Source organism: Aphelocoma coerulescens, chromosome 14, assembly GCF_041296385.1.
Source record: "Aphelocoma coerulescens isolate FSJ_1873_10779 chromosome 14, UR_Acoe_1.0, whole genome shotgun sequence".
Taxonomy (NCBI): domain Eukaryota; kingdom Metazoa; phylum Chordata; class Aves; order Passeriformes; family Corvidae; genus Aphelocoma; species Aphelocoma coerulescens.
In genome coordinates this window covers 14,862,977-14,884,443 of record NC_091028.1, presented here as the reverse complement: position 1 = coordinate 14,884,443, position 21,467 = coordinate 14,862,977, and the positions used below count along the sequence as shown (strand labels likewise).

The window sequence follows — 21,467 nt, the reverse complement described above, 5'->3', positions numbered from 1 at the left end:
AGGTTGCTTTGATTTCCTGTGTTGGGGCTGGCAGGTGGTGGTGGGCTCCATTCCGGGCCTTGGCAGTTTTTGCAGTTCACTGTAACACTTGGTCTGATACATATGGATTGAAAACTTGTGAAGAATTCAATGGGCTTTTCATAGAATGATTAGTAATTGGTTTCAAAATTACTTTAGAATCCTGCAGTTCTTCACCTAACAAGAGTGGTTGCTTCTTTGACAATGGAGAAACATTTTTATGTGTGTTGCTTGTAATAGGAAAGATGGGATCCACAGAAAAAGAAGGAAAGTGCCTGTAGTTATTATTGTAAGGGATTTTACAGACTGTTTCATGGAATACACCTGCAATAAATTAACTCCTCCTCTGGGGAGGAAGCTGGAATGCTGGAAGTGGTGATGGGCAGGTTCTAGCAAGACTAGATTGGATTCCTTGTGCAAAAATGCTCCAATTTGTGGAAATGCTGTGGAAGTTTGCCAGACTGGATGGCTGGGGAGCTGTCAGGTTCTCAGGGCCCTGATTGAGATGAATGATGCCACTCTTTACAAGTGTGGCTTCATAGTTCTTGCAGATTATGAGGTGTTCTATATTTATCTGCATTTTTGATGTTATATTTCTAAACGAACTTAATATGTTTTTTATCCAACAATAAGGAGAGGAGGTAAATGAAATCAGGTTCAAACTGTTTCACTGGTAAGGTTCGTAGCAATTCTTGTAGGAAATACGAAAAACAGGCTGTTGAAGATGCTACTGGCTAAAAATACTTTGACTAACGTAGATTTAATTTATTCTGAGAGTGGAAAAGAAGGATACTGATACGTACTCTGATAGTTCTGAATTTAAGGTTTGACTTTATACTGGAGGTGAGAGCTGGGGCAGTTGTGCTGAAAAGGAGTTCCTAGACTGAAGTGCTGAAGTTGTCTTGAGCCTGCAGTGTTGGTGATTTTCCCTGAGTGCATCAGGCTAACATGACTTCCACTAGCAGCTGTGTGGCTGAAGTAAGGATGTTTGGGCACTGCTCTTCTGCAGCAGAGTTTAGCAGCCAAACACAGGGCATCACAAACCACCATGGCTGCCCTGCTGTGCTAAAGCTTCACATTCAGGCTCTTGGTTCTGACTTGGATTTCCATACTTGACCTTAATTCTGCTGAGCATCTGAATCAAGTGTGTGTGTAATGTCAGACAAAGTCTTTTCATCATCTCTGTGCTCTCTGAAGTCTTTGCAAATACAAAGTAAGACTCCAAAATACTTTTATTATCCTGTAAAACTTGTATAGGTGGTAGCAATTTTAGCAGGTGTGTTCAGTTCCACACTTGTGATGACTACACAGTCTGATCAGTTGAAGTGAGGCAGCTGCACTTGGTGCCTACATGATTGCTTTTTGAGAACCTTGGGTTTGGGACTGAGTGGCCCAGTTGGGTGTCAGTGGCAGGGAGTCCCTGCTGATGGACTTGGTCATGTAGGATCCAGGAAGAGATGGTTAGAAATTGGTACATAGTATCCAGAGTATCTAAATATTCATGCAGCTATATCTAGTGTAGTCAGCTGGCCTCAGGTGACAAGTTAAAACTTTTGAGATGAAGACACTTTTTTTGTGTGTGTTGAGATGAGTTCTGTAGTGTATGTATATACCCCTTGGGAAAATTGTTGCTTTGGTGTTGGTTTGGCTTGATGTTTTACTTGGAGTTCTGTCAGACTGGGACCAAATTGCAGTTGTGGCCTGTGGTTTGGTACCATGTAAAATGTCTGTGACTCTTGCACATAATAAGAAAATGTTCTAAGTGTATGCAAGTTAGCAACTCTGAAAGTTAAGAAAAATCTTGCTTTTAAAGTGGGGATTTTAACTGTGGTATGTGCCCTCCATGGGAGTGGTCTATCCTTCCTCCCTTTTCAAGCACTGAACTTATTTACTTCTCCCTATATTTCTTTTTCTAGCTTCTGTCCCAAGCATTTAATAATCGTTGAACTAGAGCTGGAAATTTGTCTTTTATCTTTTGTTTCTGTCTGTGAGTTTGACTCTGAGGTAGGAAGCCAGTGCTGACTTTGGCCAGCAGGGATGTTCCATGCAAGGCTTTGTTCACAGGCTTGGTTTGCTTTCTCTGCCTGTGGCTATAAAGTGTCTGGACTTTGCTACAACTAAAGGAGTCCTCATAGGAGGAGGTCACTTTCTGAAGCAGTTGCTTATGTCTCCAGTGCTGGGGTGTATCTAATAATTCCTCAGGTATCATTGCAGCATGTTAAGATAGCACTGATCAGAGACTGTTTAAAGGTTTGTTGTTGCAGCATCAGGTGCTGGGCATTGGTTTGAAAGGGTGCATTGATGGGTGCTGGCTGTGCCCCTGTATAAAAAAAGATTTTGTGAGATCCAGCATTCTGGATTGGTAAATTTGATAGGGAGTAATTTTCTGGATATTTGCTGTAGTCTGGTTTCAGTCACTATTCACACACAGTTTATCTGCGTGGGATAAAGGGACCTCAGTCAGTGTAATGCCAGAGCTGCAAAAATCACAGTTCTGTTTCAGTACTAACACTGCAGTTCTGCAGCAGAAGGACAGCACATGGAGTACTGGAGTCTGCCTTAGGTTTTATTTTGGGTCTGCCTTTCTGTTTGGTGTGGGCATTTGGTATCTGGAGCTTGATGCGGTTCTGGATACAATTTGCAAAAGCTTCAATGCTTTTGTTGCTCTCTGTGAGCTCTTTGTTTTCATTGTACTGCTGTTATGAGAGGTCTTGAGCAACACCTAGATACTAGAAACATTTTGTCAACTTTTATAATCAGAAATGTACAAAATGTGTCAGGATAGCCCTTTGAGTCTGCACGTGTGCTTTAAGCACTGTCTGTAGCAAGGTGTTGTGCCGTATGTGGCTTAGGCAAGGTAGTGGTGGGAAGCACACTGTCAGTAAATTGTCTTCTGAATGATTTTAGTATGAAATGCTGTACAAAGTAACACCTTGTCCAACGCTGCTACACTTACAAAAGTTTCCTTCCTGGTAGAAACATCACTGTAGTGACTTAACAGTGACATGACTCTTCTGGGACTACCATTGCACCCTGAGACTTCTTTGGTATGAAAGATGTGCAGAAAATAGTAACAGTAGATTTTTTTAGTGCTGACTTTTAAGCTTTCAGACTGTAGACCAGATCCAGTTCTCCAAAATCAGTCATTTACTCTATGGCCTGTGCTTCCTAGGCATCCCTTAGCTATGAATAGGGGTGAGAAATAGATCTAATAAGCTCTTTTTGCAAAATGCTGCTTTTTCCTTTCTTTCCTGCATTTCTTAACCCAGCTGTACATTGGAGTTGGAAAGGCATCTGCTATAAAATCAAGATTCCAGAAAATCCTGTCACATGAAAGTTGCATTTATGGATTTCTTTCCTGTGAAGTAAAGGAAATTAGTCTCTTCAAAGGCAGTGTATCTTAATAGCTTGTATTGCTATCAAATGACAGGAGAAAAAGATACTGTAGTTTTGGTTTCCATGCTGCAGATAATGCTTTTCTGGTGGTTTGAGATACCTTGATGTGTGATTTTCTCATGCTGCTTTGAATTATTGTGGTCTTTCCCGTGTAAAAAAAAAAAATAATCTCCAACTCCTGTGCCTCACTGTTGGAGAAATGATATAGCAGATGAAAAAAAATGTACTTGAGTAGGAAATGATTGTCAAAACCAACATCTAGCAGTACAGAATAAAGTATGCACAGCAGAATTTTGTGAGCATGTGTATGTACCTATATGCACACATATACATACACACAATGAAGTGTCAGTGATATATTTGCAAGATGATAATGCTACCCAGATTTTCCAGAAACACTGCCATGAAGGCATAAGGCACATAATTATTTAACATGGATATTTTTTACCTTGTCTTAAGATGCCTTTGTGCAAACATGAGATTCTAGCACTGAAACTTCAAACAGATCTCGCTCTGTAAACACTTGAAGTACCAGCCTATATTTAGTCCTTATTAAAATTGAGCAGTATGCTGTTGTGTGAGTAATTCTCTGACATTACTGGGAAGACTTGTAGGATAATAGAATAAGGTCAGTAATGTAAAACTAATCCCAGCTCAGAGTTTTGCTGGTTACTAACTGGTCAGCCAATATTTGGGCCAGGACAAGCGTTCAGAAACAGGAGGATCAGAGCAGCGTTGTTCCGAGATGCTGTGCTCCAGGAGAGTCCAGCATTTCCCTGGGTATTCTTGCCTTGGGATATGTAACCTGTGCCACTCTTATATACAAAGTGGATTTAAGCAGATGTAGAAACTCACTTGAAGCACATTGTAAAAGCATTTAGGGGGGAGCATGGGATAAAGCAGTTTGAAAAAATGCTGACTTATACTGCAGGGTAGACTTCTGTTCTTTTTGAGGACAGAGATAATTTGCTGAGAATTGTTGACATGGAATTACACATTCAGTTGTGATATGAAGTAGCTAAGATTTCTTCTTGAAAATATTGTAACTTATTGCATAGGACAGTGATATTTCAGGGTCATGTGTCCACAAAACACACATTTAACTGTGAAACTGGCTTTTGACACTGTACAAATATATCCAGAACTCAAGATGGGTTGGAGGAGTGTGTCAGAGGGGTTTTTATTGTTTCATGGGGATAAACTCTGTAAGAAATAGCCATGTTGCTGTCTTCATTACCCTTACTTCTGATGGTCAATGGTTGTAAAGAAGAATTCTTTTTCAAAAGAATTGTCTATGCACATGCCTTGGCCTTTCATCCCACTCACCTGCCCCATGAGGGACTTAATGGAGTTCTAGGGTAAGGCAGGGTTTGTAGTGGACAAGTTGAGTAGAGGGATGAAATGTTTCAATTTCTGTCTGGTAGAATATGGGAACAGACTTGTATTTGACTTTTGATTATTTTTTCACACTACTGCTGAAAAGTCTTGTCATTTTACTTGTATCTTTCCAAGTGCCAGACTTTGATTTAGGCCATGTGACACAATTCAGGTTTAGCCAGGAAATCGTTTTATTGACAAGCTTTTAGTTACTGCTTCTTGTTTTCAGAAAGATTAAGTACAATTGTGCACAAGTAACTTGGAAAGCTGCAGCTTTAAGTCCCTAAGAGGTTTTTTTGCTTGAGACTATATCTAGAAAGTAAGATTTTTCCATAGAAGGCAAAATAAAATCAGTTGATAAAGTGCTTTTGCAAAAGGGTACATAATACCCAAGGTTACTTTTATTAGTAATGCATTAGACATTTGCATTATCCAATGTAAGGGTAGCAATAAAGTCATGAGAAGACAGACTTTTGAAATAACTCTTCAGTTAATAAAATTTTCAATAGTTTGTTCCAGGTTATTGTTCTAAGATAGTAAACATTTGTGCTTGAGTTGAGTGGCTTAAGTACTAAAAATCTGAATGCTGAAAAGTTCAGGTGTAAACTGAGAAATGTAAAAGTTCCTTAAGCAGTGTTGTGTGCCTGTTCTTAGAGAGCAGTGCTCAATGAGGGAACATTTCCAGTTGCTGCTTGAAATATTTTGGGCATTTGGAACCCATTTGAGATTTCACTAAGGTGTTGCCATTGTATTGAGGCCATCAAGTCAATGAAAATCATCTGAGATCTTGGGAATGTTTCTTCATGGAGTACTGTTGTTTTACTGGTAATGGCCATTCAAGGCAAAGGGCAGATTGGAATTTGGAGTGTCTCTCTCACCCTAGAATTCTCTTCATTTTATTTTCAAAAGAATGTCTGAAGTGCAAATAACACTCCTTCAAAACCTAAGTTTTTGTTTGCTTGTGTTGTATCTCAGTTGAAGGTTGGTGATTTGAATGCCCTTCTAATGTAGTATTTTAAAGCCCATTGTGATATAGCATTGCACAACTGAATAATCGTACTGCACCCATTTCTGCTGAAACTTAATCTTGGAAACGATGCTTTTTTTGGCTCAGTTGTTAAATGGAGCATAGCAGGAAAAAACTGAGATTACAGGAATGCAGTAATGAATGGAATGTGCTTGAGTTTGGTTGGGGTTTTTTGGTTGTGAAATGGAGGAGTTGCAGTGTCTGTTGTGCTTTACCTTGTCATACAGCTTGGGCATTACACAATAGATGTGTCAACAATAATTTTGAATAGAGGTTTCATGTAGTATTCTCCCTGTTACCTGCAGGCCATCTGAATTTATAGGCCTGGTTCTGTCTGTATGGTTTTGTGCTTATTAGTAGCAAACCTCTGAAGATTTCAGGGAGTAAATAAATGCAGGAGAACCTCTTTATGAGGGAAAGATAATGATCTGAATCTGACTTGTGAAGAACTGGATAGGAGTCAATAGCACTTTCCCACTTAATTGCTGTCATGGAAGAGAATGACAGCATTATTTAGGAAAGTTGGGATAGCTTTTAAAATCGAATTTGTCAAAACCCCTATAAATTAGGGTGGTATTACACTTCTAAATGTGGTTGCTTTAATATTTGTTGAAAGCAGAGTAAGTAAACTGACAAAGTTTATGAAAGATGCCCTGGGTATAGCTAGGGAGCAAAATTAGATTTGGTCATTCATTAGTATTTTATAGACTGCACTGTTCTGCCTTGGTGTCATAAAGTAGCATCTTAGTTCATGATCATATAATTTGAGTGTGTCCAAGAGACAGTTTAAGTGACTGCTGTCATGCTAGATTTGTGCTGGAAATAGTTATAGCTATTAGTGCCAGTTATATAGCTGCTCTTGAAAGGAAATGGGCTCTTGCTTATGCAGTGGGACTGTTGTTGCATAGCAACTACTGTGCTGAAAGCTTAAAATCAGATGCTCCCTTGAAGTTCACTGTGCCCTAATAATGCTTAATTTATCTGTGCCTTACGCTGCCTTTATCACAGTAATGAATGTCTTTTATCAGTGCACTCGGTAATGTCTGGAATATACATTTACTTTTCTGTTTCCCTGAGCTTAGAACTGTGTGGTATCACGCACTTTTTAGCCCAGTTTTCTGAAGGTTGAGAACCTAATAATGTGATTACTCACATTGAACCAAAATTAAGAGTACATACCAGCTTTTCATAATTGGGTAGTAGAAGAGAGGCAAGCCCAGCATCCCTCGTGTATGGCCAGCTACACCTGGTCCTGTGTTGTTCCTGAGTGGAGGCTATTGCTTGGCAAGTAAATGTGGATGGAATATTTGGCTAGTTGGCATGCTCATTACTTGTAATTAATGATACCAAAGGATGCCACAGGTGGATGACATGTGGGTATTTGAGAGTATTGTGGGCAGACTGGGAAATGGGATAGAGAAGGCAAACAATTCTAGTGAGAAAACCTGCATTTGCTTGAGTGTTGCATTTGGTAGTTGGAGAGCTATCTTATGAAGAAAGAATGAAGAATTCTTATGAAGAATTTAAAAGAAACTTAAGAAGTTATAGGGAATCCTGGCCTATAGAAGTTGCTTTGAGATATGCTTTGTATGAAAATAACATTTTCCACCCCTTGAAACATTGTAATAAATACTGACGTGTGTATTCTCAGGTCTGTACTTGATCCTGAGAATGCCAACACAGCTCATCATTGTTTCCTCAGTGAGCCTGTTCATGTGCTTGCCTGTGTTCAGCCTTTGACTTCACATGTGCTGTGCTCAAACTTAGGCTTTAGTGAAGAACTTGCTTAGGAAATGGCATCTTCAGAGGTGCTGAGGAATCTGCTTCACAAGCTGTTAATTAAATGTCTGCCTCAACCCGGGCTTTGAATTGTTTATGATACCTTGTACTTCTAAAAAGTGGGTAAATAACATAGATGTATTTAATCCTGTGAAGCTTTGGAAGAATACTTGATTTTCTGTGTTGATAATTTAGGACCCCCTAGATGCCATTTTGGAATGGAACATGTGCTAGCACAGAGCTTTGTAAAGCATTACATTGTGTGAACCTTGCAGTAACACATAGAGTGACACAGCTGCACTTCATCTCCTGTTTATTTTAATATAGGATGGACGTAATCCAGGCCTCTTCCTCTGGCTTAAGTAGTTTGGATATACCAAAGCAAAGTAGGCTAGACTGTTTGTATTAGCTGACAGGAAGCCTTTTAAATCTGTTTGGTGGTTCCTTTCCTAAAGAACAGATTCTGACTTCTGGATAAATATTAAGATGCCTTAGGTTGTTACTGCATAGGGTTACAGTAAATATGGCAGGGTTTTAAAGTGATATGCTGAGTAAATCTATTAACTTCTCTAGAATGTATAATATTCAGAATCTTGAATTTGAGTGTTTATTGGATTTTATCCAGGTTTATATTAAAATTATTTCAATTTACAATGTTTTTTAACAGGTTCTTTAATTAAAGAAAATTCTTGTGTGATGGCTATATAAAATGCTCTTCTGCATTAATTAGAATGGATTTCTTGCTGGTTGCTGTTTTCGGTCAGGATCATAAAATAAATATCCATCATTCCTTGATACTTCCACAATTTACAAACAAAAGGGTGTATTAAATATCTTCTAGTTCCAAGTCATTTTACAAAGCTCCAGTGAATTAATTGTTGGATGGAAATAGTTGAAAAATGCAAACGAGGTTATACTGCAGCAGATTTTCAGCACTTTGTCTCAAAGACCAGTTCCAATATTTAATCAGTGACTTCTATCGCTGAATATGTATACATGCAAGCTATTAAAATAGCTTCACTTATAATAAATTTTAGCCCAGTTACAGGTTGCCATAATTTAATACTTAATTTTACATTAATTTTTTAAAAACCCCCGCAAATTAAAGATATTACTTATTAATTACTGTGTAAGAAACTTCAAAGTTTATCCAAACAGATATGGATTCTGTAATTCTTAGTAAGTAGCTCTTACTTGTATGAGTCATCTGAAATGCTGTTCTGTAACTGTTGCAGAAACTTGCCCATGATAATTGGCATTTTTCTTGTATTAAAGCGTCTGTTCATAACTTTCTATGTGAAAATTGCCTTGTGCTTTTGGAAGTTTAGATAACTTCCATCTTAACAGACCTTTAATGATAAGCTGCATTTTCAAAGTGATCTTTGCTTTTAAAAGAAAAAGCTCATTACTTTCTCCAATTAATTGCTGCTCATTCACATGGTTTCTTTCCTAGGAAATTATAAAAGGATTTAAAGGTTAGGAAGTAACATAATGAACAGCAGCAATATTTTTCTTTTAGGTATTCTTTCCAAGACACTTAAAAGAGGTGGTTACCTTATGGAGAACAGTGTAACTTGCATAAAACACTTAGACTTTAGGCTTGATAAATGTGCAGTTTCCTTTACAGAAGGAATTCCAGCAAAAATATAATCTGTTTCATATTAAATGTCTGAATACATATGCAGTGTATCTAACATGTTCAATAAGTGCAACTTATGATTGATAGTGCTCATTATGTCTCACTGAGTGATATAATAAATAAACCACTTTGAGTTAAATAAATGTCTTGCTTTGTGTTAATAAATTGTGTGTAAGATCATCTGGAACTTGAATCCTCCTAGCTGGATTTGCTCTGATAACTTGTAACTGCTGGGGTCAAAAGTGGGGATCCTAAGTTGCAGTGAACATGATAATGTTTGTGTAAACAGTAGTTGTGATTGTGCTGCTGTAGCTGGGATAGTGCAGGGCTGAGAGTTTGTAGGTAGAGAGACCATCATGTTCTAGACCAACTGATGTACTTGCAGTAGATGTACTTCTGGGGGCACAAACCCCTGGTCAGGTCTTGGAAAGAAACAGTAGGATTGAAAGAAGTAAAGGAAACTTTGAAAAGCTGCTTCAAGTTTCAGTAGAGGCTGGTCAGAAAGACCATCTAGAAGATGATGAGGTGTTTGGAGCAGAAGGTTCTGGTGAGAAGGGATAATGCTCTGTTTCTCTGGGGAACAGAAAGTCACTGGAAAATTCATGTGGGCATCAAAAGAGACCTTAGAGTGTACTAGAAACTCAAAGTTTGATAACATTTTTTAGTGTTTCATACACTTGGCAGTTGAGGTGCTTTAACAACCTGGTCTGAAATTAAGTCCTCAAATAGCAGGAATGCTTTCTGTGAGTAATTACAATGCTCTTGGTGGCTGAGTTCAGTGTGCAGGGATTTGCTTGGCCAACTTTCCTAAATGCTTGAAACATTTGAGGGGTTCAGGAGTCTTGATCTTCTACTGGAAGGAGTATATTGTGATTGTGGTGATGTGTTCCTGGGTGTTTGTTAGGGAAAATCTGCATCGGTTCAGTTGATAGTCTGGGGTGAGTTGACTTCTTGTTTCAGTGGAGTTGCTGGTGAAGGTAAGGAAGTTGTTTGGAAATCAGGTGTGATGGGTTTGGAAAAATGTCTGAAATAGTAATTTTAATTTGTGATACCTGGTAACATAAATATTTTCTTTTTTTTTGTAATAAAGCTACCTTTTATTATTTGGTTTCAAATAGGAGTTCAAAGGAATTTCTTAAATTTTATCTACAGCTCTATTACCTGTGTGTGCTTGTTACAGTAATTCAGCTAATTAATGACTTCACAAAATGCTTGTATTTGCAGTTCAGGTAATTTTCAGTCTCCTTCATCAGGCTACTGAACATCTGGAGGAAGTAAACAGAAGTCAGCTGTTATCTTCCCCTTTTTTCTTGTTGATGCTTAGAAATTAAAAAATATCCATTGAGTTATGTAGAAGACTTGATTTAAATGAATATGAATTGTTCTATTGAGAGCCCTCTTCAGAGATACTTTGTTCTCTTCAGAGTTATGACTAAAAGCTGGTGAGTGGTCTCACATTGTTGTTGATCTGTGTTTGAACAATTCTCAATATCTGCAGTGGAGTATTCCCAGTCCCTAATGAGGTTAGAATGCCAAAACTGTTGTGGAAACCAGAAACAGAATCACTTATTTGAAAACCTTCCATTTTTGCTAACTTTTACTTGTTGTATTGATAATATTCCTAGTTGTGCAGAAAATGTGACCTGAAAATATGCTGACACACTTGAAAGCAGGATTTTCATTATGTCAATTTAGTCTTTACATGTAATTAAAATAAGTAAATATTCTGTAAGTGTTCAGTGGAACATGATAAAAAGCTGTAGCTTTTTTTTCTGCAAATCTCTTAAATTATGTAGTTTTTTGAAGGTTTAAAAGATAGGTGGAAAAGTTTGTGTGCCCCTTAACTCATGATCAGCTTCTGCTTTTCTTATTTTCAAGGCTTCATACACACTGTGTCCTGTTGCCAGACGTTCCCATTGATACTGAAATGCTCTCGTAAAATCCAGTCAGTCCAGGTCACCTGACATTGTTAAACTCTGACAGTGATGTAATATCTAAATATATTTTAATCAGTTGTGGTCCAACTACTCTTCTAATCCCTGTGGCAGTACCTGTTTGAAAAGAAACAGCAACAACAAAACTCAAGATGTGTGCTCTGGTCTCCTAGGGAACCACATGTCTTTGTTCTCTATTGAAGATGAAAACAGGGAGGAAAATAGGTTTAATACCCCTGGAAATAACTTAGGATTTTTCTAAAATGCCATTTGAGGCTTTTGATCCTGTGTGAGTAATAACCTGACTTAATCTCAGGAAATGTGTTGTACAAAATGTTTATCTATAAAATGTTGGAAAATTATTTGGAGGTGTTTGTAAAATGGCTAGAGATCTAAAGTTCTTGAAATGGAGACAAATCACCCAGTGAATCACAAGAAACAGAAACCGGGTGGAGCTGATTACATCCGTTGTGTTTGTGACAGCAACTTGTGTGTTTGGCAGATTGTCACAAATACATTTATTGAAAGACAGAGTACTGTCCTGTGGTGATATATTTTAAATTTGTGTGCAGATTAGGTGAGGATTTCTACTCGCTGCCTGTTCTTTAGGTCAGGTGTTCTAGCTCATGGGAAATGTCTTCCAAAAGACCAGATTTCTACTCTCTGTGTTTGGATATCTGTATAAATTTATTGACTTAAACAGAATCCCAAGGCTTGGTACTATCACATCCATGGGATTAAATGTTCAGCTTCCCATTTTTAAATAAATGCTGGTAGGTAATATGTTTTGGAGGAACTTCTTAGAGTGCTAAACATATTTATATAATACTGCATACATGTTTATTTCTAGGAGAAGGAGCTACAGCTGAAGTTCCCTCATCTTTTGTGGTTCTGTCTCTGTGTACTCTGGTAGTCCTGGTCATTCTGCTGGCAAATTGTGTCTCCTGCTGTAAAGACCCTGAGATAGATTTCAAGGTAAGACATGAAGTTACCAAGGTGTTTACAAGTGATAATTCTCAGCTGCATCCTGATATCCAGAACACTTGATTAGTTGTGCTAATACAGTGTCACTGTACATCCTCTCTTCTGAAACAGCCAGTGACTGTATTCTTGCAGGCTGTGAAGTCCTGATGGCAGGTGTTTGTTTGAACTAATTGGTCCCTGGTGCAGTAAGCATCTTTAATGCCTTTTCAAAATAGTAACTAGCTATCAGGATCAGTAGTAAAAGTTACACCCTTGAGACAATTTTGCTGTAAAGAACCTTTTTGTTGTTTTTCTGTGTTTTCTTTTGTTTTTCTTAGTCTGCTGGTGGGGTTTAAGACACTTCTGTCGAATAAGAATACTGGAGATGCATATGCACTGTGGCAAAACTCTTGAGAAATTGTCATCAGAGAATAGTTACTTTTGGAACATCTGTAATCAGTGTTCCTAAAATTGAGCTTTGCTCTCATTTCTAACTGGAGAATATTTGGCCTGAGCAGTTCATGGTAATTTGTTCAAAGCCAGCATTTAAAGTAAAAAGAAAACAAAGCAAAAAAACCAACACCACCAACAAAACCCAAACCACCAAGCCCACAAAAACCCAACTGAACAAAAACCCCTTGATTATTAAAAGCAGTGCTTTAATCTCTTTGAGACATCGATTAATGGAAAATAAAGAATAGAATACTAAATGTTTGTTACTATCCTTGGAGGAAAGCTAAGCTTCCTTTGCATTGGTCATTCAAACTGAAAGAAATGTATTAGTACTTATTTAAAGGCAAGGATCAGCTTGTTTACTAAGACTTCTTTTGTTTAGGAATTTGAAGATAACTTTGATGATGAAATAGATTTTACACCTCCAGCAGAAGATACTCCATCTGTTCAGTCTCCAGCAGAAGTGTTTACTCTTTCAGTTCCCAATATTGCTTTACCAACTCCCTCCCAGTTTCCATCTCGTACAGGTAAAATACTGGTTTTCAGTGCAAAAACAAAAGTAGCCATTTTCAGTGTCTAAAATGGAGTGTGACTGATTATGTTTGACTTTACTGTAACAAATAATTTGCTACAGATTTCCATAAACCGAGCCAATATATTTTGTAGGGTAAAGGATAAAATGTGAAATATTGCTTCTATGATGTTAACCTGTGGCAGGGTAAGAGAGCTTAAGAGAACAAAACTGCCTTAAAACCCCCTCTCTAGATTGCTATCATTATATCTCTATATACCTGAAGGGTTTGAAGTACCCTGGCACACTTGTGACTTCGCTCTTTAGTGGTTTTCTTTATGGCTAAGTTGTCATTGGACTTTAACCACCATCCTTAAATGGAAACAAGAGTGAATCCTTTACTTGACATCAGTGCTGCTATTCAGCTGCATCACTTTCTTAATGTCACTGTAGACTATTTGTGCTGTAAATGTGATCTTGGTAAGACAGAGCATTAGGTTTAATCTCTCTGTGTGGAAGGGTTTTTGGAGTGTGTTCTTTAAAACACAATTTTTGTAAAGGGAAATTTAAGCATCTTATCATACTATAACCACAGTTTAGCCTGGAGTGCTTACTCTCCTATTATGTGCTATTTCACATAATTTTACATACTACTTGTGTTGCTTGAGCATTAGATGTTCAGGGAAGCTTCTAGTAAAATTCCTGTATGAATTTCAAGAAACTCAGTGTGCCTTTAATACAAATGACACAGTTGTACAGATGACTCAGTATTTTAAAGAGCTGGGAAAAATTGAGTGAAAAATTTTATGTCAGCTCTTCTGTGTAGCCATAATTGTTAAAATGATACTGTCACAACAAGGGTTTTGCCAGAAGTGAGGCAATGTGCTTGAGTGCTTGGATAAAATGTGGTTGCACTGCCGTGGCCTTCACCATGCTTAGGAGCACATTGACAGTGAATTATACAGCTCTGGCTCTTCCAGTACAATAATACTGCTCTAAAGGGAGTTTATGGAAATAAATAGTGGGCTAGAATTCTCAGACGAGAAAAGGTTTTTTTACATCTGTTTGTTAGTGTTCCTAACCAGTGGGGCAGCAGAGGGATAAATGCTGCTGGATCTCCTCTGGTATGTGGGGTCTGCCATTGTTACTGCCCATTATCTGCAGCCATCTGGGTTTTCTTTTCTGTCCTTCTCCTCTCTGAGCTCTTATGTGAAGCATTTTTAGTTGAAAAATGTCCTCCTTCCAGATGGTAGCTACAAGTAGGGCAGTTGGGCTGAAGAATAAAGCAGTCAAACTGTTTCTGTTAAAACAGTAACTCTATATAACTATAAATATAAGATGTACATTGGGTTTTCTATTTTACTTACATAGGAAACTATTGTAAGTAGACGGTTTTCTCTACCCAGCTACAGGCTATAACACAATTTTATATTGGAAGCAGAACTTATTAGCCTTTTTGCCTTCTTGCTGAATGTGTTAAAAACTTTTAAGCTCACATTTCTTCAGGACAGGTTTTGTAGGGGGTGTGCTCTGGTATGGCTTAGAAGCTGCCCCTGAGAAAAGTTTCACTTGAGTGCTGTTGTCACAACATTACCTTCCTCTTTTATGTACATTTGACAAGGTTTTGGTGCTTGGGCTGAATGTGTGCACCCTGTTGGGAATAAATTTTGTAGAAGCTTTCATTATTTCCTCAGCAGTTGCTGACTTTGGCCATCTGAGTGGTTGATACGTGTTACATTTGTTTCATTGTGTGACAGATGGATCAAAGTCTCAAGTTGCACGTCAGAGTCTAAACTACATCCAGGAAATTGGAAATGGCTGGTTTGGAAAGGTGAGGAGTTATCTCTTAATATTGCTCAGATTGAGGCTTATTCCCAGCTGACTAGGCCTCTGTATTTACCTTAAAATGGTAGTCAAAAAAAGGTAGTAACATAAGAAAAATTGAAGTTGAAATTAGATACTTCCTTGCATGCATTTTTTAGCTGTAATCACAGGACTAATCAGTACTTTTTGAATTTACCTGTAGATTCTTACTAGAGACTACTTAGACATTTCACTTACATGGATTTGAGTTAATGCACTCCTGTTTTTACCAATTCTTTTTAGGAAAAAATTAAGTTAATAAGTGGTCTTCACCAGCAAACATGTTTTCTGAAAGCTGATGTGTAGATCAGTTGTCAAGATTTAAGTATAGGTATTTAATTATCAAAGCTCTGTTTTGTGTTTGTAAAAAAGCCAGAAAGTCTTTCCTACAACATGTTTTTAGCTCTTGTTTTTCTTTGCAGGAACACTACAGATGTTTTTTCCCCTCTGATTAAAGACACAATCTCTTTTTCAGGTTCTCCTTGGAGAGATCTACACAGGCACTAGTGTAGCAAGGGTAATAGTGAAGGAGTTAAAGGCAAGTGCAGGTCCCAAGGAGCAAGAACAGTTTTTAAGAAATGGAGAACCATATTAGTAAGTAATGTTTCACAGCTTCATTCTACTGCAGATGAGTTTTGGACGTTGCTTTTGTTCAGTGTTATTGTCTCTACTTGCCCTCCCATATAACTGTAATGTTTGTCTTTCAAATGTGAAATACACTCAACCCAAAGTGAGCAGAAGTTGTGTTCACATAACTTAGTGTGCTTTACCTTGCCTGGACATGCTGTAAAAGATTGGTCAGTGAAGAGCTTTCTCTTCTCCGTGCTTTCTAACGTCCTGGCTATATTTGCATTTAGGCTTGGGTTGTTGGCAGTTGTCAGAAGAAATTTCATGCCTTCTGCTGCATTGGCACAAGTGGTTTTGGAGCAATTTAGGAGAAGTAACTGATCTGGCTGGGAACTAACCTGGCTTAGAAAAGGTTTATCTTTTAGCCAGCTCTGTACCTTGGTGTAGTTTGTGAACCAGTTGCATGCTTTAATTTTGGTATGAGGGGTGGTGGGAGGATGGGTGTGACTCTCATGTGACAGTCCTGGCTTTTGTGGGTTTGAGATGCTCTGAGTTTTGGCTGCTGTCAGTGATACACTTCAGCAATACAAAGGAGATACAAAGGTCCAAATGGAATCTGTGGCTTTGGTACTTGCACCTTCTGTTCCTGCCACCCCCCTCCAATGTTATGTGTTGAAACTTCTGGTAGGGATTTCAGTGTGTTGCATTCTACTGTGATCTTCCTGGCTTTAACTGTATTTTTTCACTCCAGCATTCTTCAGCATCCAAATGTTCTCCAGTGTATTGGGCAATGTGTGGAAGCCATTCCTTATCTCCTAGTTTTTGAGTTCTGTGACTTGGTAAGTGCACTTATACGAGAGGCTGCAGTTGTTTTTCTGCAGGTGTGAATTGTGTGTGGTATATTTACTGCCCTTTGCTCATGAAATGATTCTTCTCTCTGGGAAGTTTTTTGGTTAACCAGTTTCACAAGACTTCTTTTTTTTTTTTTTGTTTAGAGACACCACAATTACAATTTTTTTTGTACTTTTTTCAATTCATCATGTATGTTCAAAGTGCTTGTGGAATATTCTGAAGAGGCAAATACCTGTTCTTTGATAATGGAATTGCCAGTCTCTTTCAGTCTGCCTTCAACAGGGAGCTTGGAGGGCAGAGGGTGTCATAGAAAGGAGCTTTTTATCACAGTCCAGTATCACATGCACACACTAACATCACATTCAGATGATATTTGCTGTCTGCAATCTTAATGTGCTTTTATTACCATTTATGTGAAAATGTTAATTGAGGAAAATGGAAGAATTTCTTGCCTCCTGCCTCCGCCCCCACCTCTGCAGTGCCCGGATTTTACCCGTGCTGTGCAGCTTTGGGCTAAAATGCAATGGTGGGCTCACTTCTCGTACCAGACACGTGTCTTCTTATAGCTAGAATTTTCAGTTTCAGTGTTCATTCTCTTCCTGGTTCTTTCTCTTACTGTATTATTCTTTTCCTTACTTTCTTATCCTTTTATTTGCCTTCTCCTGCCCCTTCTGCCCCCCAAGAAACTGCCTTATACTTCCTGATCACCAGAAGAAAAGGTAGGAACACACTGAAGGGTATTCCCACTACTTTCAGTGCCACAGTGGTCCCTGGAATGGGAGGGACAGCACAAAGCCTTGCTCAGCCACCGCATTCCTTGGAATGTACGTGAATGTTGTGAGGAAGGGGGGCATGTAGAGAACCTCTGAACTGTGCCCAGCATGCAGAGTCATGAGAGACAAAAGTTTGGATTCATGGTCTGGAAAGACTTGAGTTGTTTTATTGTAGCTTAACAAGTTACTAAAACCAAACAAACCCCAAAGTCCAGGTGGCTGTCTAAACATTGGCTCAGTAGCTGCTTTTAAGGTTTGTTGTGCAGATGTCACCCAAAGCAGAGTTCCTTGGGAAATGTCAAGACAGAAATTAAGTCAGAAGTGCACAGATATTACTAAGGAATGAATCTTTCAGAAATAAGACAGTTTGCATTTATAAATTTCAGCAAGATCTTTTTTACCAGTTTCTGTACTTCACAATTTTCCTTTAAACTCAGGTGCAAAAATCTGCTTCTAGTTGCCTCAGGCAATTTAAATTAGTTAGCATGAACTTGAGATTTTTGAGAAATATCAATTAATCTGTGACCTTAAATAACTATATTTTTACTTGCTGCTCTTTTGCTCAAATGTATTAGCTGTGGTAAATTAATGAGGCAGAAGTGCTGATAAAATCCTTCTTTTCCAAATTGAAGAAATGCCTGAACTTTTTAAGTGACTGATCAAAGTGAAATGTTCTGGTTTTGCTAACAATTAAAAACTCTGTGCCTAAGGTTAACAGATAAAGTTTTTTACAGTTTTTCAATGTAGAAATAGAGTACTTCTTACTGGTTTTTAAACCTGCAATTCAGATTGGAGTTTCTTTAAAAGGACCCTGGAAAGAGAATTGCATTTTATAGAGTCCGTCAAATATACATCCAAATCAGATTTAATTGCTGCCATGTTTTCAGATAGTTATGTGATTTAATCCAACTTTAAATTTGAAGATGGAGTAGCTTTTAAAGATTGCCCTACTTTAAGTATACAGGAAAAAATAATATCCTCGTTTGATGCCTGATTATTTATGCCAGAAGTTGTCATGATCCTGCAGAGTAATCTGGAAAGGATTTTATTTGAGGGGATAAAATAGATTTTCGCTTTAACTGGGGGCAGTAAGCTTGACAGTTAAAGTGGTGGTTTTACAAATTTGAGTGTAGTTAGGTAATTTCTTTGGAATGGAAAATAAATGTCTGTGCTCATTTTTCTGTTCCAAGTGAACTAAAACTTGGTTTTAGAAAATTATATATTAGAGTCAGTTAAACATAACTTTCATATTGAAGTCTGGCTCACTTAAAGAGGTCTTACTTGGTAGAGCTGAGTATCTCCTAGACATGATAGCTTTTTTTTTTCCCTGTGCACACAAATACACAGGAGCTGGGCAGACAGGACAGTGTTCACTTGAGCAGTTTGATGCAGAGACTGGGACAAGGGAGTAGCTCAGTGTCCCTGCACATCCCTAATTCTTGTTGTGGTCCAGGGCCTGGAGTGGGAGGTGGCAATGTTGGAGTAAGGGCAAAGAGACAGGAAGGAAGCAATGTAAAGGAAGCATGATGGCACCTTTTGGAACAGAAGATGTTGCTAAATAGGTTTTTTTAGTAAAAAGGTTTTTAAGAGAGTGTCAGGAAGCTTTTTATCGCCGTGGTTGGGATGGCAGTTATTTGGATTTTTTAGACTTTTAGTAATTGATCTCAAAACTCCTTTTGTACTTTTTTTCCTGAAATTGGGTGAATTGGGGTGCATGGAGGTGCACACACAGGAGTGATTCTTCATCAGAAAAAACATCAGGGCAGGTGGAATTTCAAGTGGTTGACTAAAGGTTCCAGTGTCTGTGGTGACTACTGTTCAGATGGGAAGGGTGAGGAACGTGGTCCTGTTCTGCTACCAGTGGTTTAATGCTGAGCTAGAGCTCTTGCCCTTGTGTTGTGGTGTCTGTGTATATCCAGCAAAGTAAACTTGTTTTAGTCCCTGGTACGTGTGTGTTTAAGAATTCAATAGTTCTGAAAAAAGATGGCAAATATGTCAGCTGTGTTGGATAGGAAGTTTTAATATCTTCAGGTGACAAGTTCTTTTGAGGCTCATTTGGCAGTGTTGACCTTGTTTTACAAATTTGGCATATTAAGTAACAAAAAATGCATCTATTCTGCTGACGCATTGACGGTCTGGAGGGTACAGTGGTTGTTTTATTCACACTCCTTCAAACTCCTAGCCTATCACAGCATGTCCTCCTTTTGCTACTTCTCTTGCTTGGATTTGTAGCCTTTTTAGGGCCAGTTGACCTTGTCTTGGCTGCTCAGGCAGCCCTGTTGGATTATCAGTTCCCAGGCTCCTTGGCATTGAAAGGTCTTGATCAGAGGCACTGGAAACTGTAGTGCAGAGAAACCAGAGCTGTCAGGGTGGCAATGCTGAATGTCAGGCAGGCTGGCTTACTTGTTTTCTTGGCCACAGAAACTCCTGATATATTTCTGTTACACAAGATTGCTGGTTGCATGTGCAATAACTGTTTTGGCTAACGTTTAGTCTAGTTCATAATGTAGTCCAGGTTGCTCTGTATCCCTTGCTTTGCAGAGCTGGGAAAGAAGCAAGAGAGGTCAGTCACACATAAGTGATTTAAGCTGTTAAATTCTATGCTTTGCCTGTGTTAAAATTATTTAGAAAACAGTAAATATAAAAAGAAATGCTCTAAAAGGTCTCACAACCCTTTTCCCCATATTAGTTGCATAGTATGTTGGTGCAGTCTGCTAGGAATAGTTAACTGTTCACTGTTAAACATTGCAGAATGATGCCAGGTTAAAAATAGTGGTAGCTGTCTTATTAACTTTAATATATTACTCAACCCTGTGTGGCCAGCATTTTGTCAGCACAGCAAATCCTCTAATAGATTGACATAATTTATGAGTAAAAGGAAAAGTTATTCAAATGTGGAAGTTGCATGTATATTGTGAGGCTGATTTGCCTATCAAATTCTTACGGAAATTCTTCAAGTCTTGCAATTCCCTGGGCAGATGAGATCAGCAGGATGCTGATTTGCCTGGAATGCTCTGTGGCTTACTTCAGGGATGTTGCTGTTAGGGGAGGGTGCCTGCTTGCAGTGATTGGTTCTTTTTTTAATTACAGCCCCTTGAAAACATGTTCTAATCAGAAAAAGAGTCTTTGTGATGAAAACTTCATAATCAAAGAGTTCAGTGTATCTATTTCAGGATCATGATATGAGCCAAGGAGCAGACTTATCAGTGGCGTGTGGTTTAAAATAAAGGGGGGATTTGTCAGTTTATGACAACTTGGTAGAATGTGTAGACATAATTTGGTAACCTCTTCACATTTTCAAAACTGTCATCAGTTTTAAAACCATCAGTGCCTTCTGGTTAAAAAGTCATGTCAGTCATCTGTTTGAGTGTTCAGATGAACTCAGTGTGGAATTTGCACAAACAAAAAGCTGCCAAAGAGTACTGACTGTAAGTGTGCCCCCAGCTTCTGGCTATTACAGAGAAAAATCATATTAAGACTTACTTACAAAAATGGCTGAACTGAAAAGGATAGGAAGAAAGGCAAAATTTAGTTCTTCATGGTGTCCCAAGAGAGGAGGGGAAAGGCAGCGTGGCAGAGGAGGTTGGAGAGAAAGTAGAGCCTTCCTCAAGCATGATTATTGAGCTTTTTATATTTAGATGTCTCTGCAGTGAATTTTGCAGAACTGCATTTATTCAGATATATATAACCTTTGATATTTACAGTGTTAAAAAGTCTGTCAATAAAGGGCCATTTTGTGGCTCTTGAAATAGTTCAGGGATAATGTTGCTGTGTTGCTACTGTCTGCTTTTAGGCAGGGAGGCATCATAGGATAATTCAGGCTAGCGAGGAGCTCAGGAGGTCTGCAGCCTCCCACTCAAAGGCCAGACTAGGTTTCTCAAGATTTTGTCCAGTTGAATCTTGAAAACATCCAGGGGTGGAAACTGCATTTTCTTTCTGATCAGCCTGTACTTCTGCTGATGTCTTTATGTGTAGAACTGTTTTCCTTACACTCAGTCTGAAATTTCCATGTTTCAGCTCATGCCTGTTCTCTCTCGTCTTGCATCCCTGCTCCATGGGTAGGAACCTGGCTTAGTCTTTAATAACTTAATACTGGACATTTATTATGCTGAAGTCTTTCTTTCTCCAGGCTGAATGAGCCTGGTTCCCTGAGCCTCTCCTCATGGTGAAATGCTCTGACCCCTGTCATGGTGGCTCTTTCCTGACCTTGCTCCAGTTTGTCGTGTTCTGGGGCAGCCAGTTCTGAACACAGGATCTGATGTGGTCTGACAAGTGCTGAGAAGGTGGTGAGACCTCCCCTGGCTCTGGCCCTGTT

At 38.6% G+C, this 21,467-nt stretch overlaps 1 protein-coding gene across 4 annotated transcripts in view; it reads left to right on the top strand.

The window, feature by feature from the left end:
• Positions 1–21,467, top strand: part of LMTK2 (lemur tyrosine kinase 2) — a 92,505-nt gene that overhangs the window by 50,222 nt on the left and 20,816 nt on the right. For all 4 annotated transcript variants that reach the window (XR_011155222.1, XR_011155221.1, XM_069029678.1 and 1 more), the window contains exons 2-6: positions 12,021–12,145; positions 12,969–13,113; positions 14,855–14,928; positions 15,436–15,554; positions 16,279–16,366. Coding sequence is in view for 2 of the 4 variants with exons in the window: in XM_069029678.1 (XP_068885779.1) it covers positions 12,021–12,145; positions 12,969–13,113; positions 14,855–14,928; positions 15,436–15,554; positions 16,279–16,366 (551 nt within the window). In the remaining 2 variants the exon portion in view is untranslated. The remainder of the gene's footprint in view (positions 1–12,020; positions 12,146–12,968; positions 13,114–14,854; positions 14,929–15,435; positions 15,555–16,278; positions 16,367–21,467) is intronic.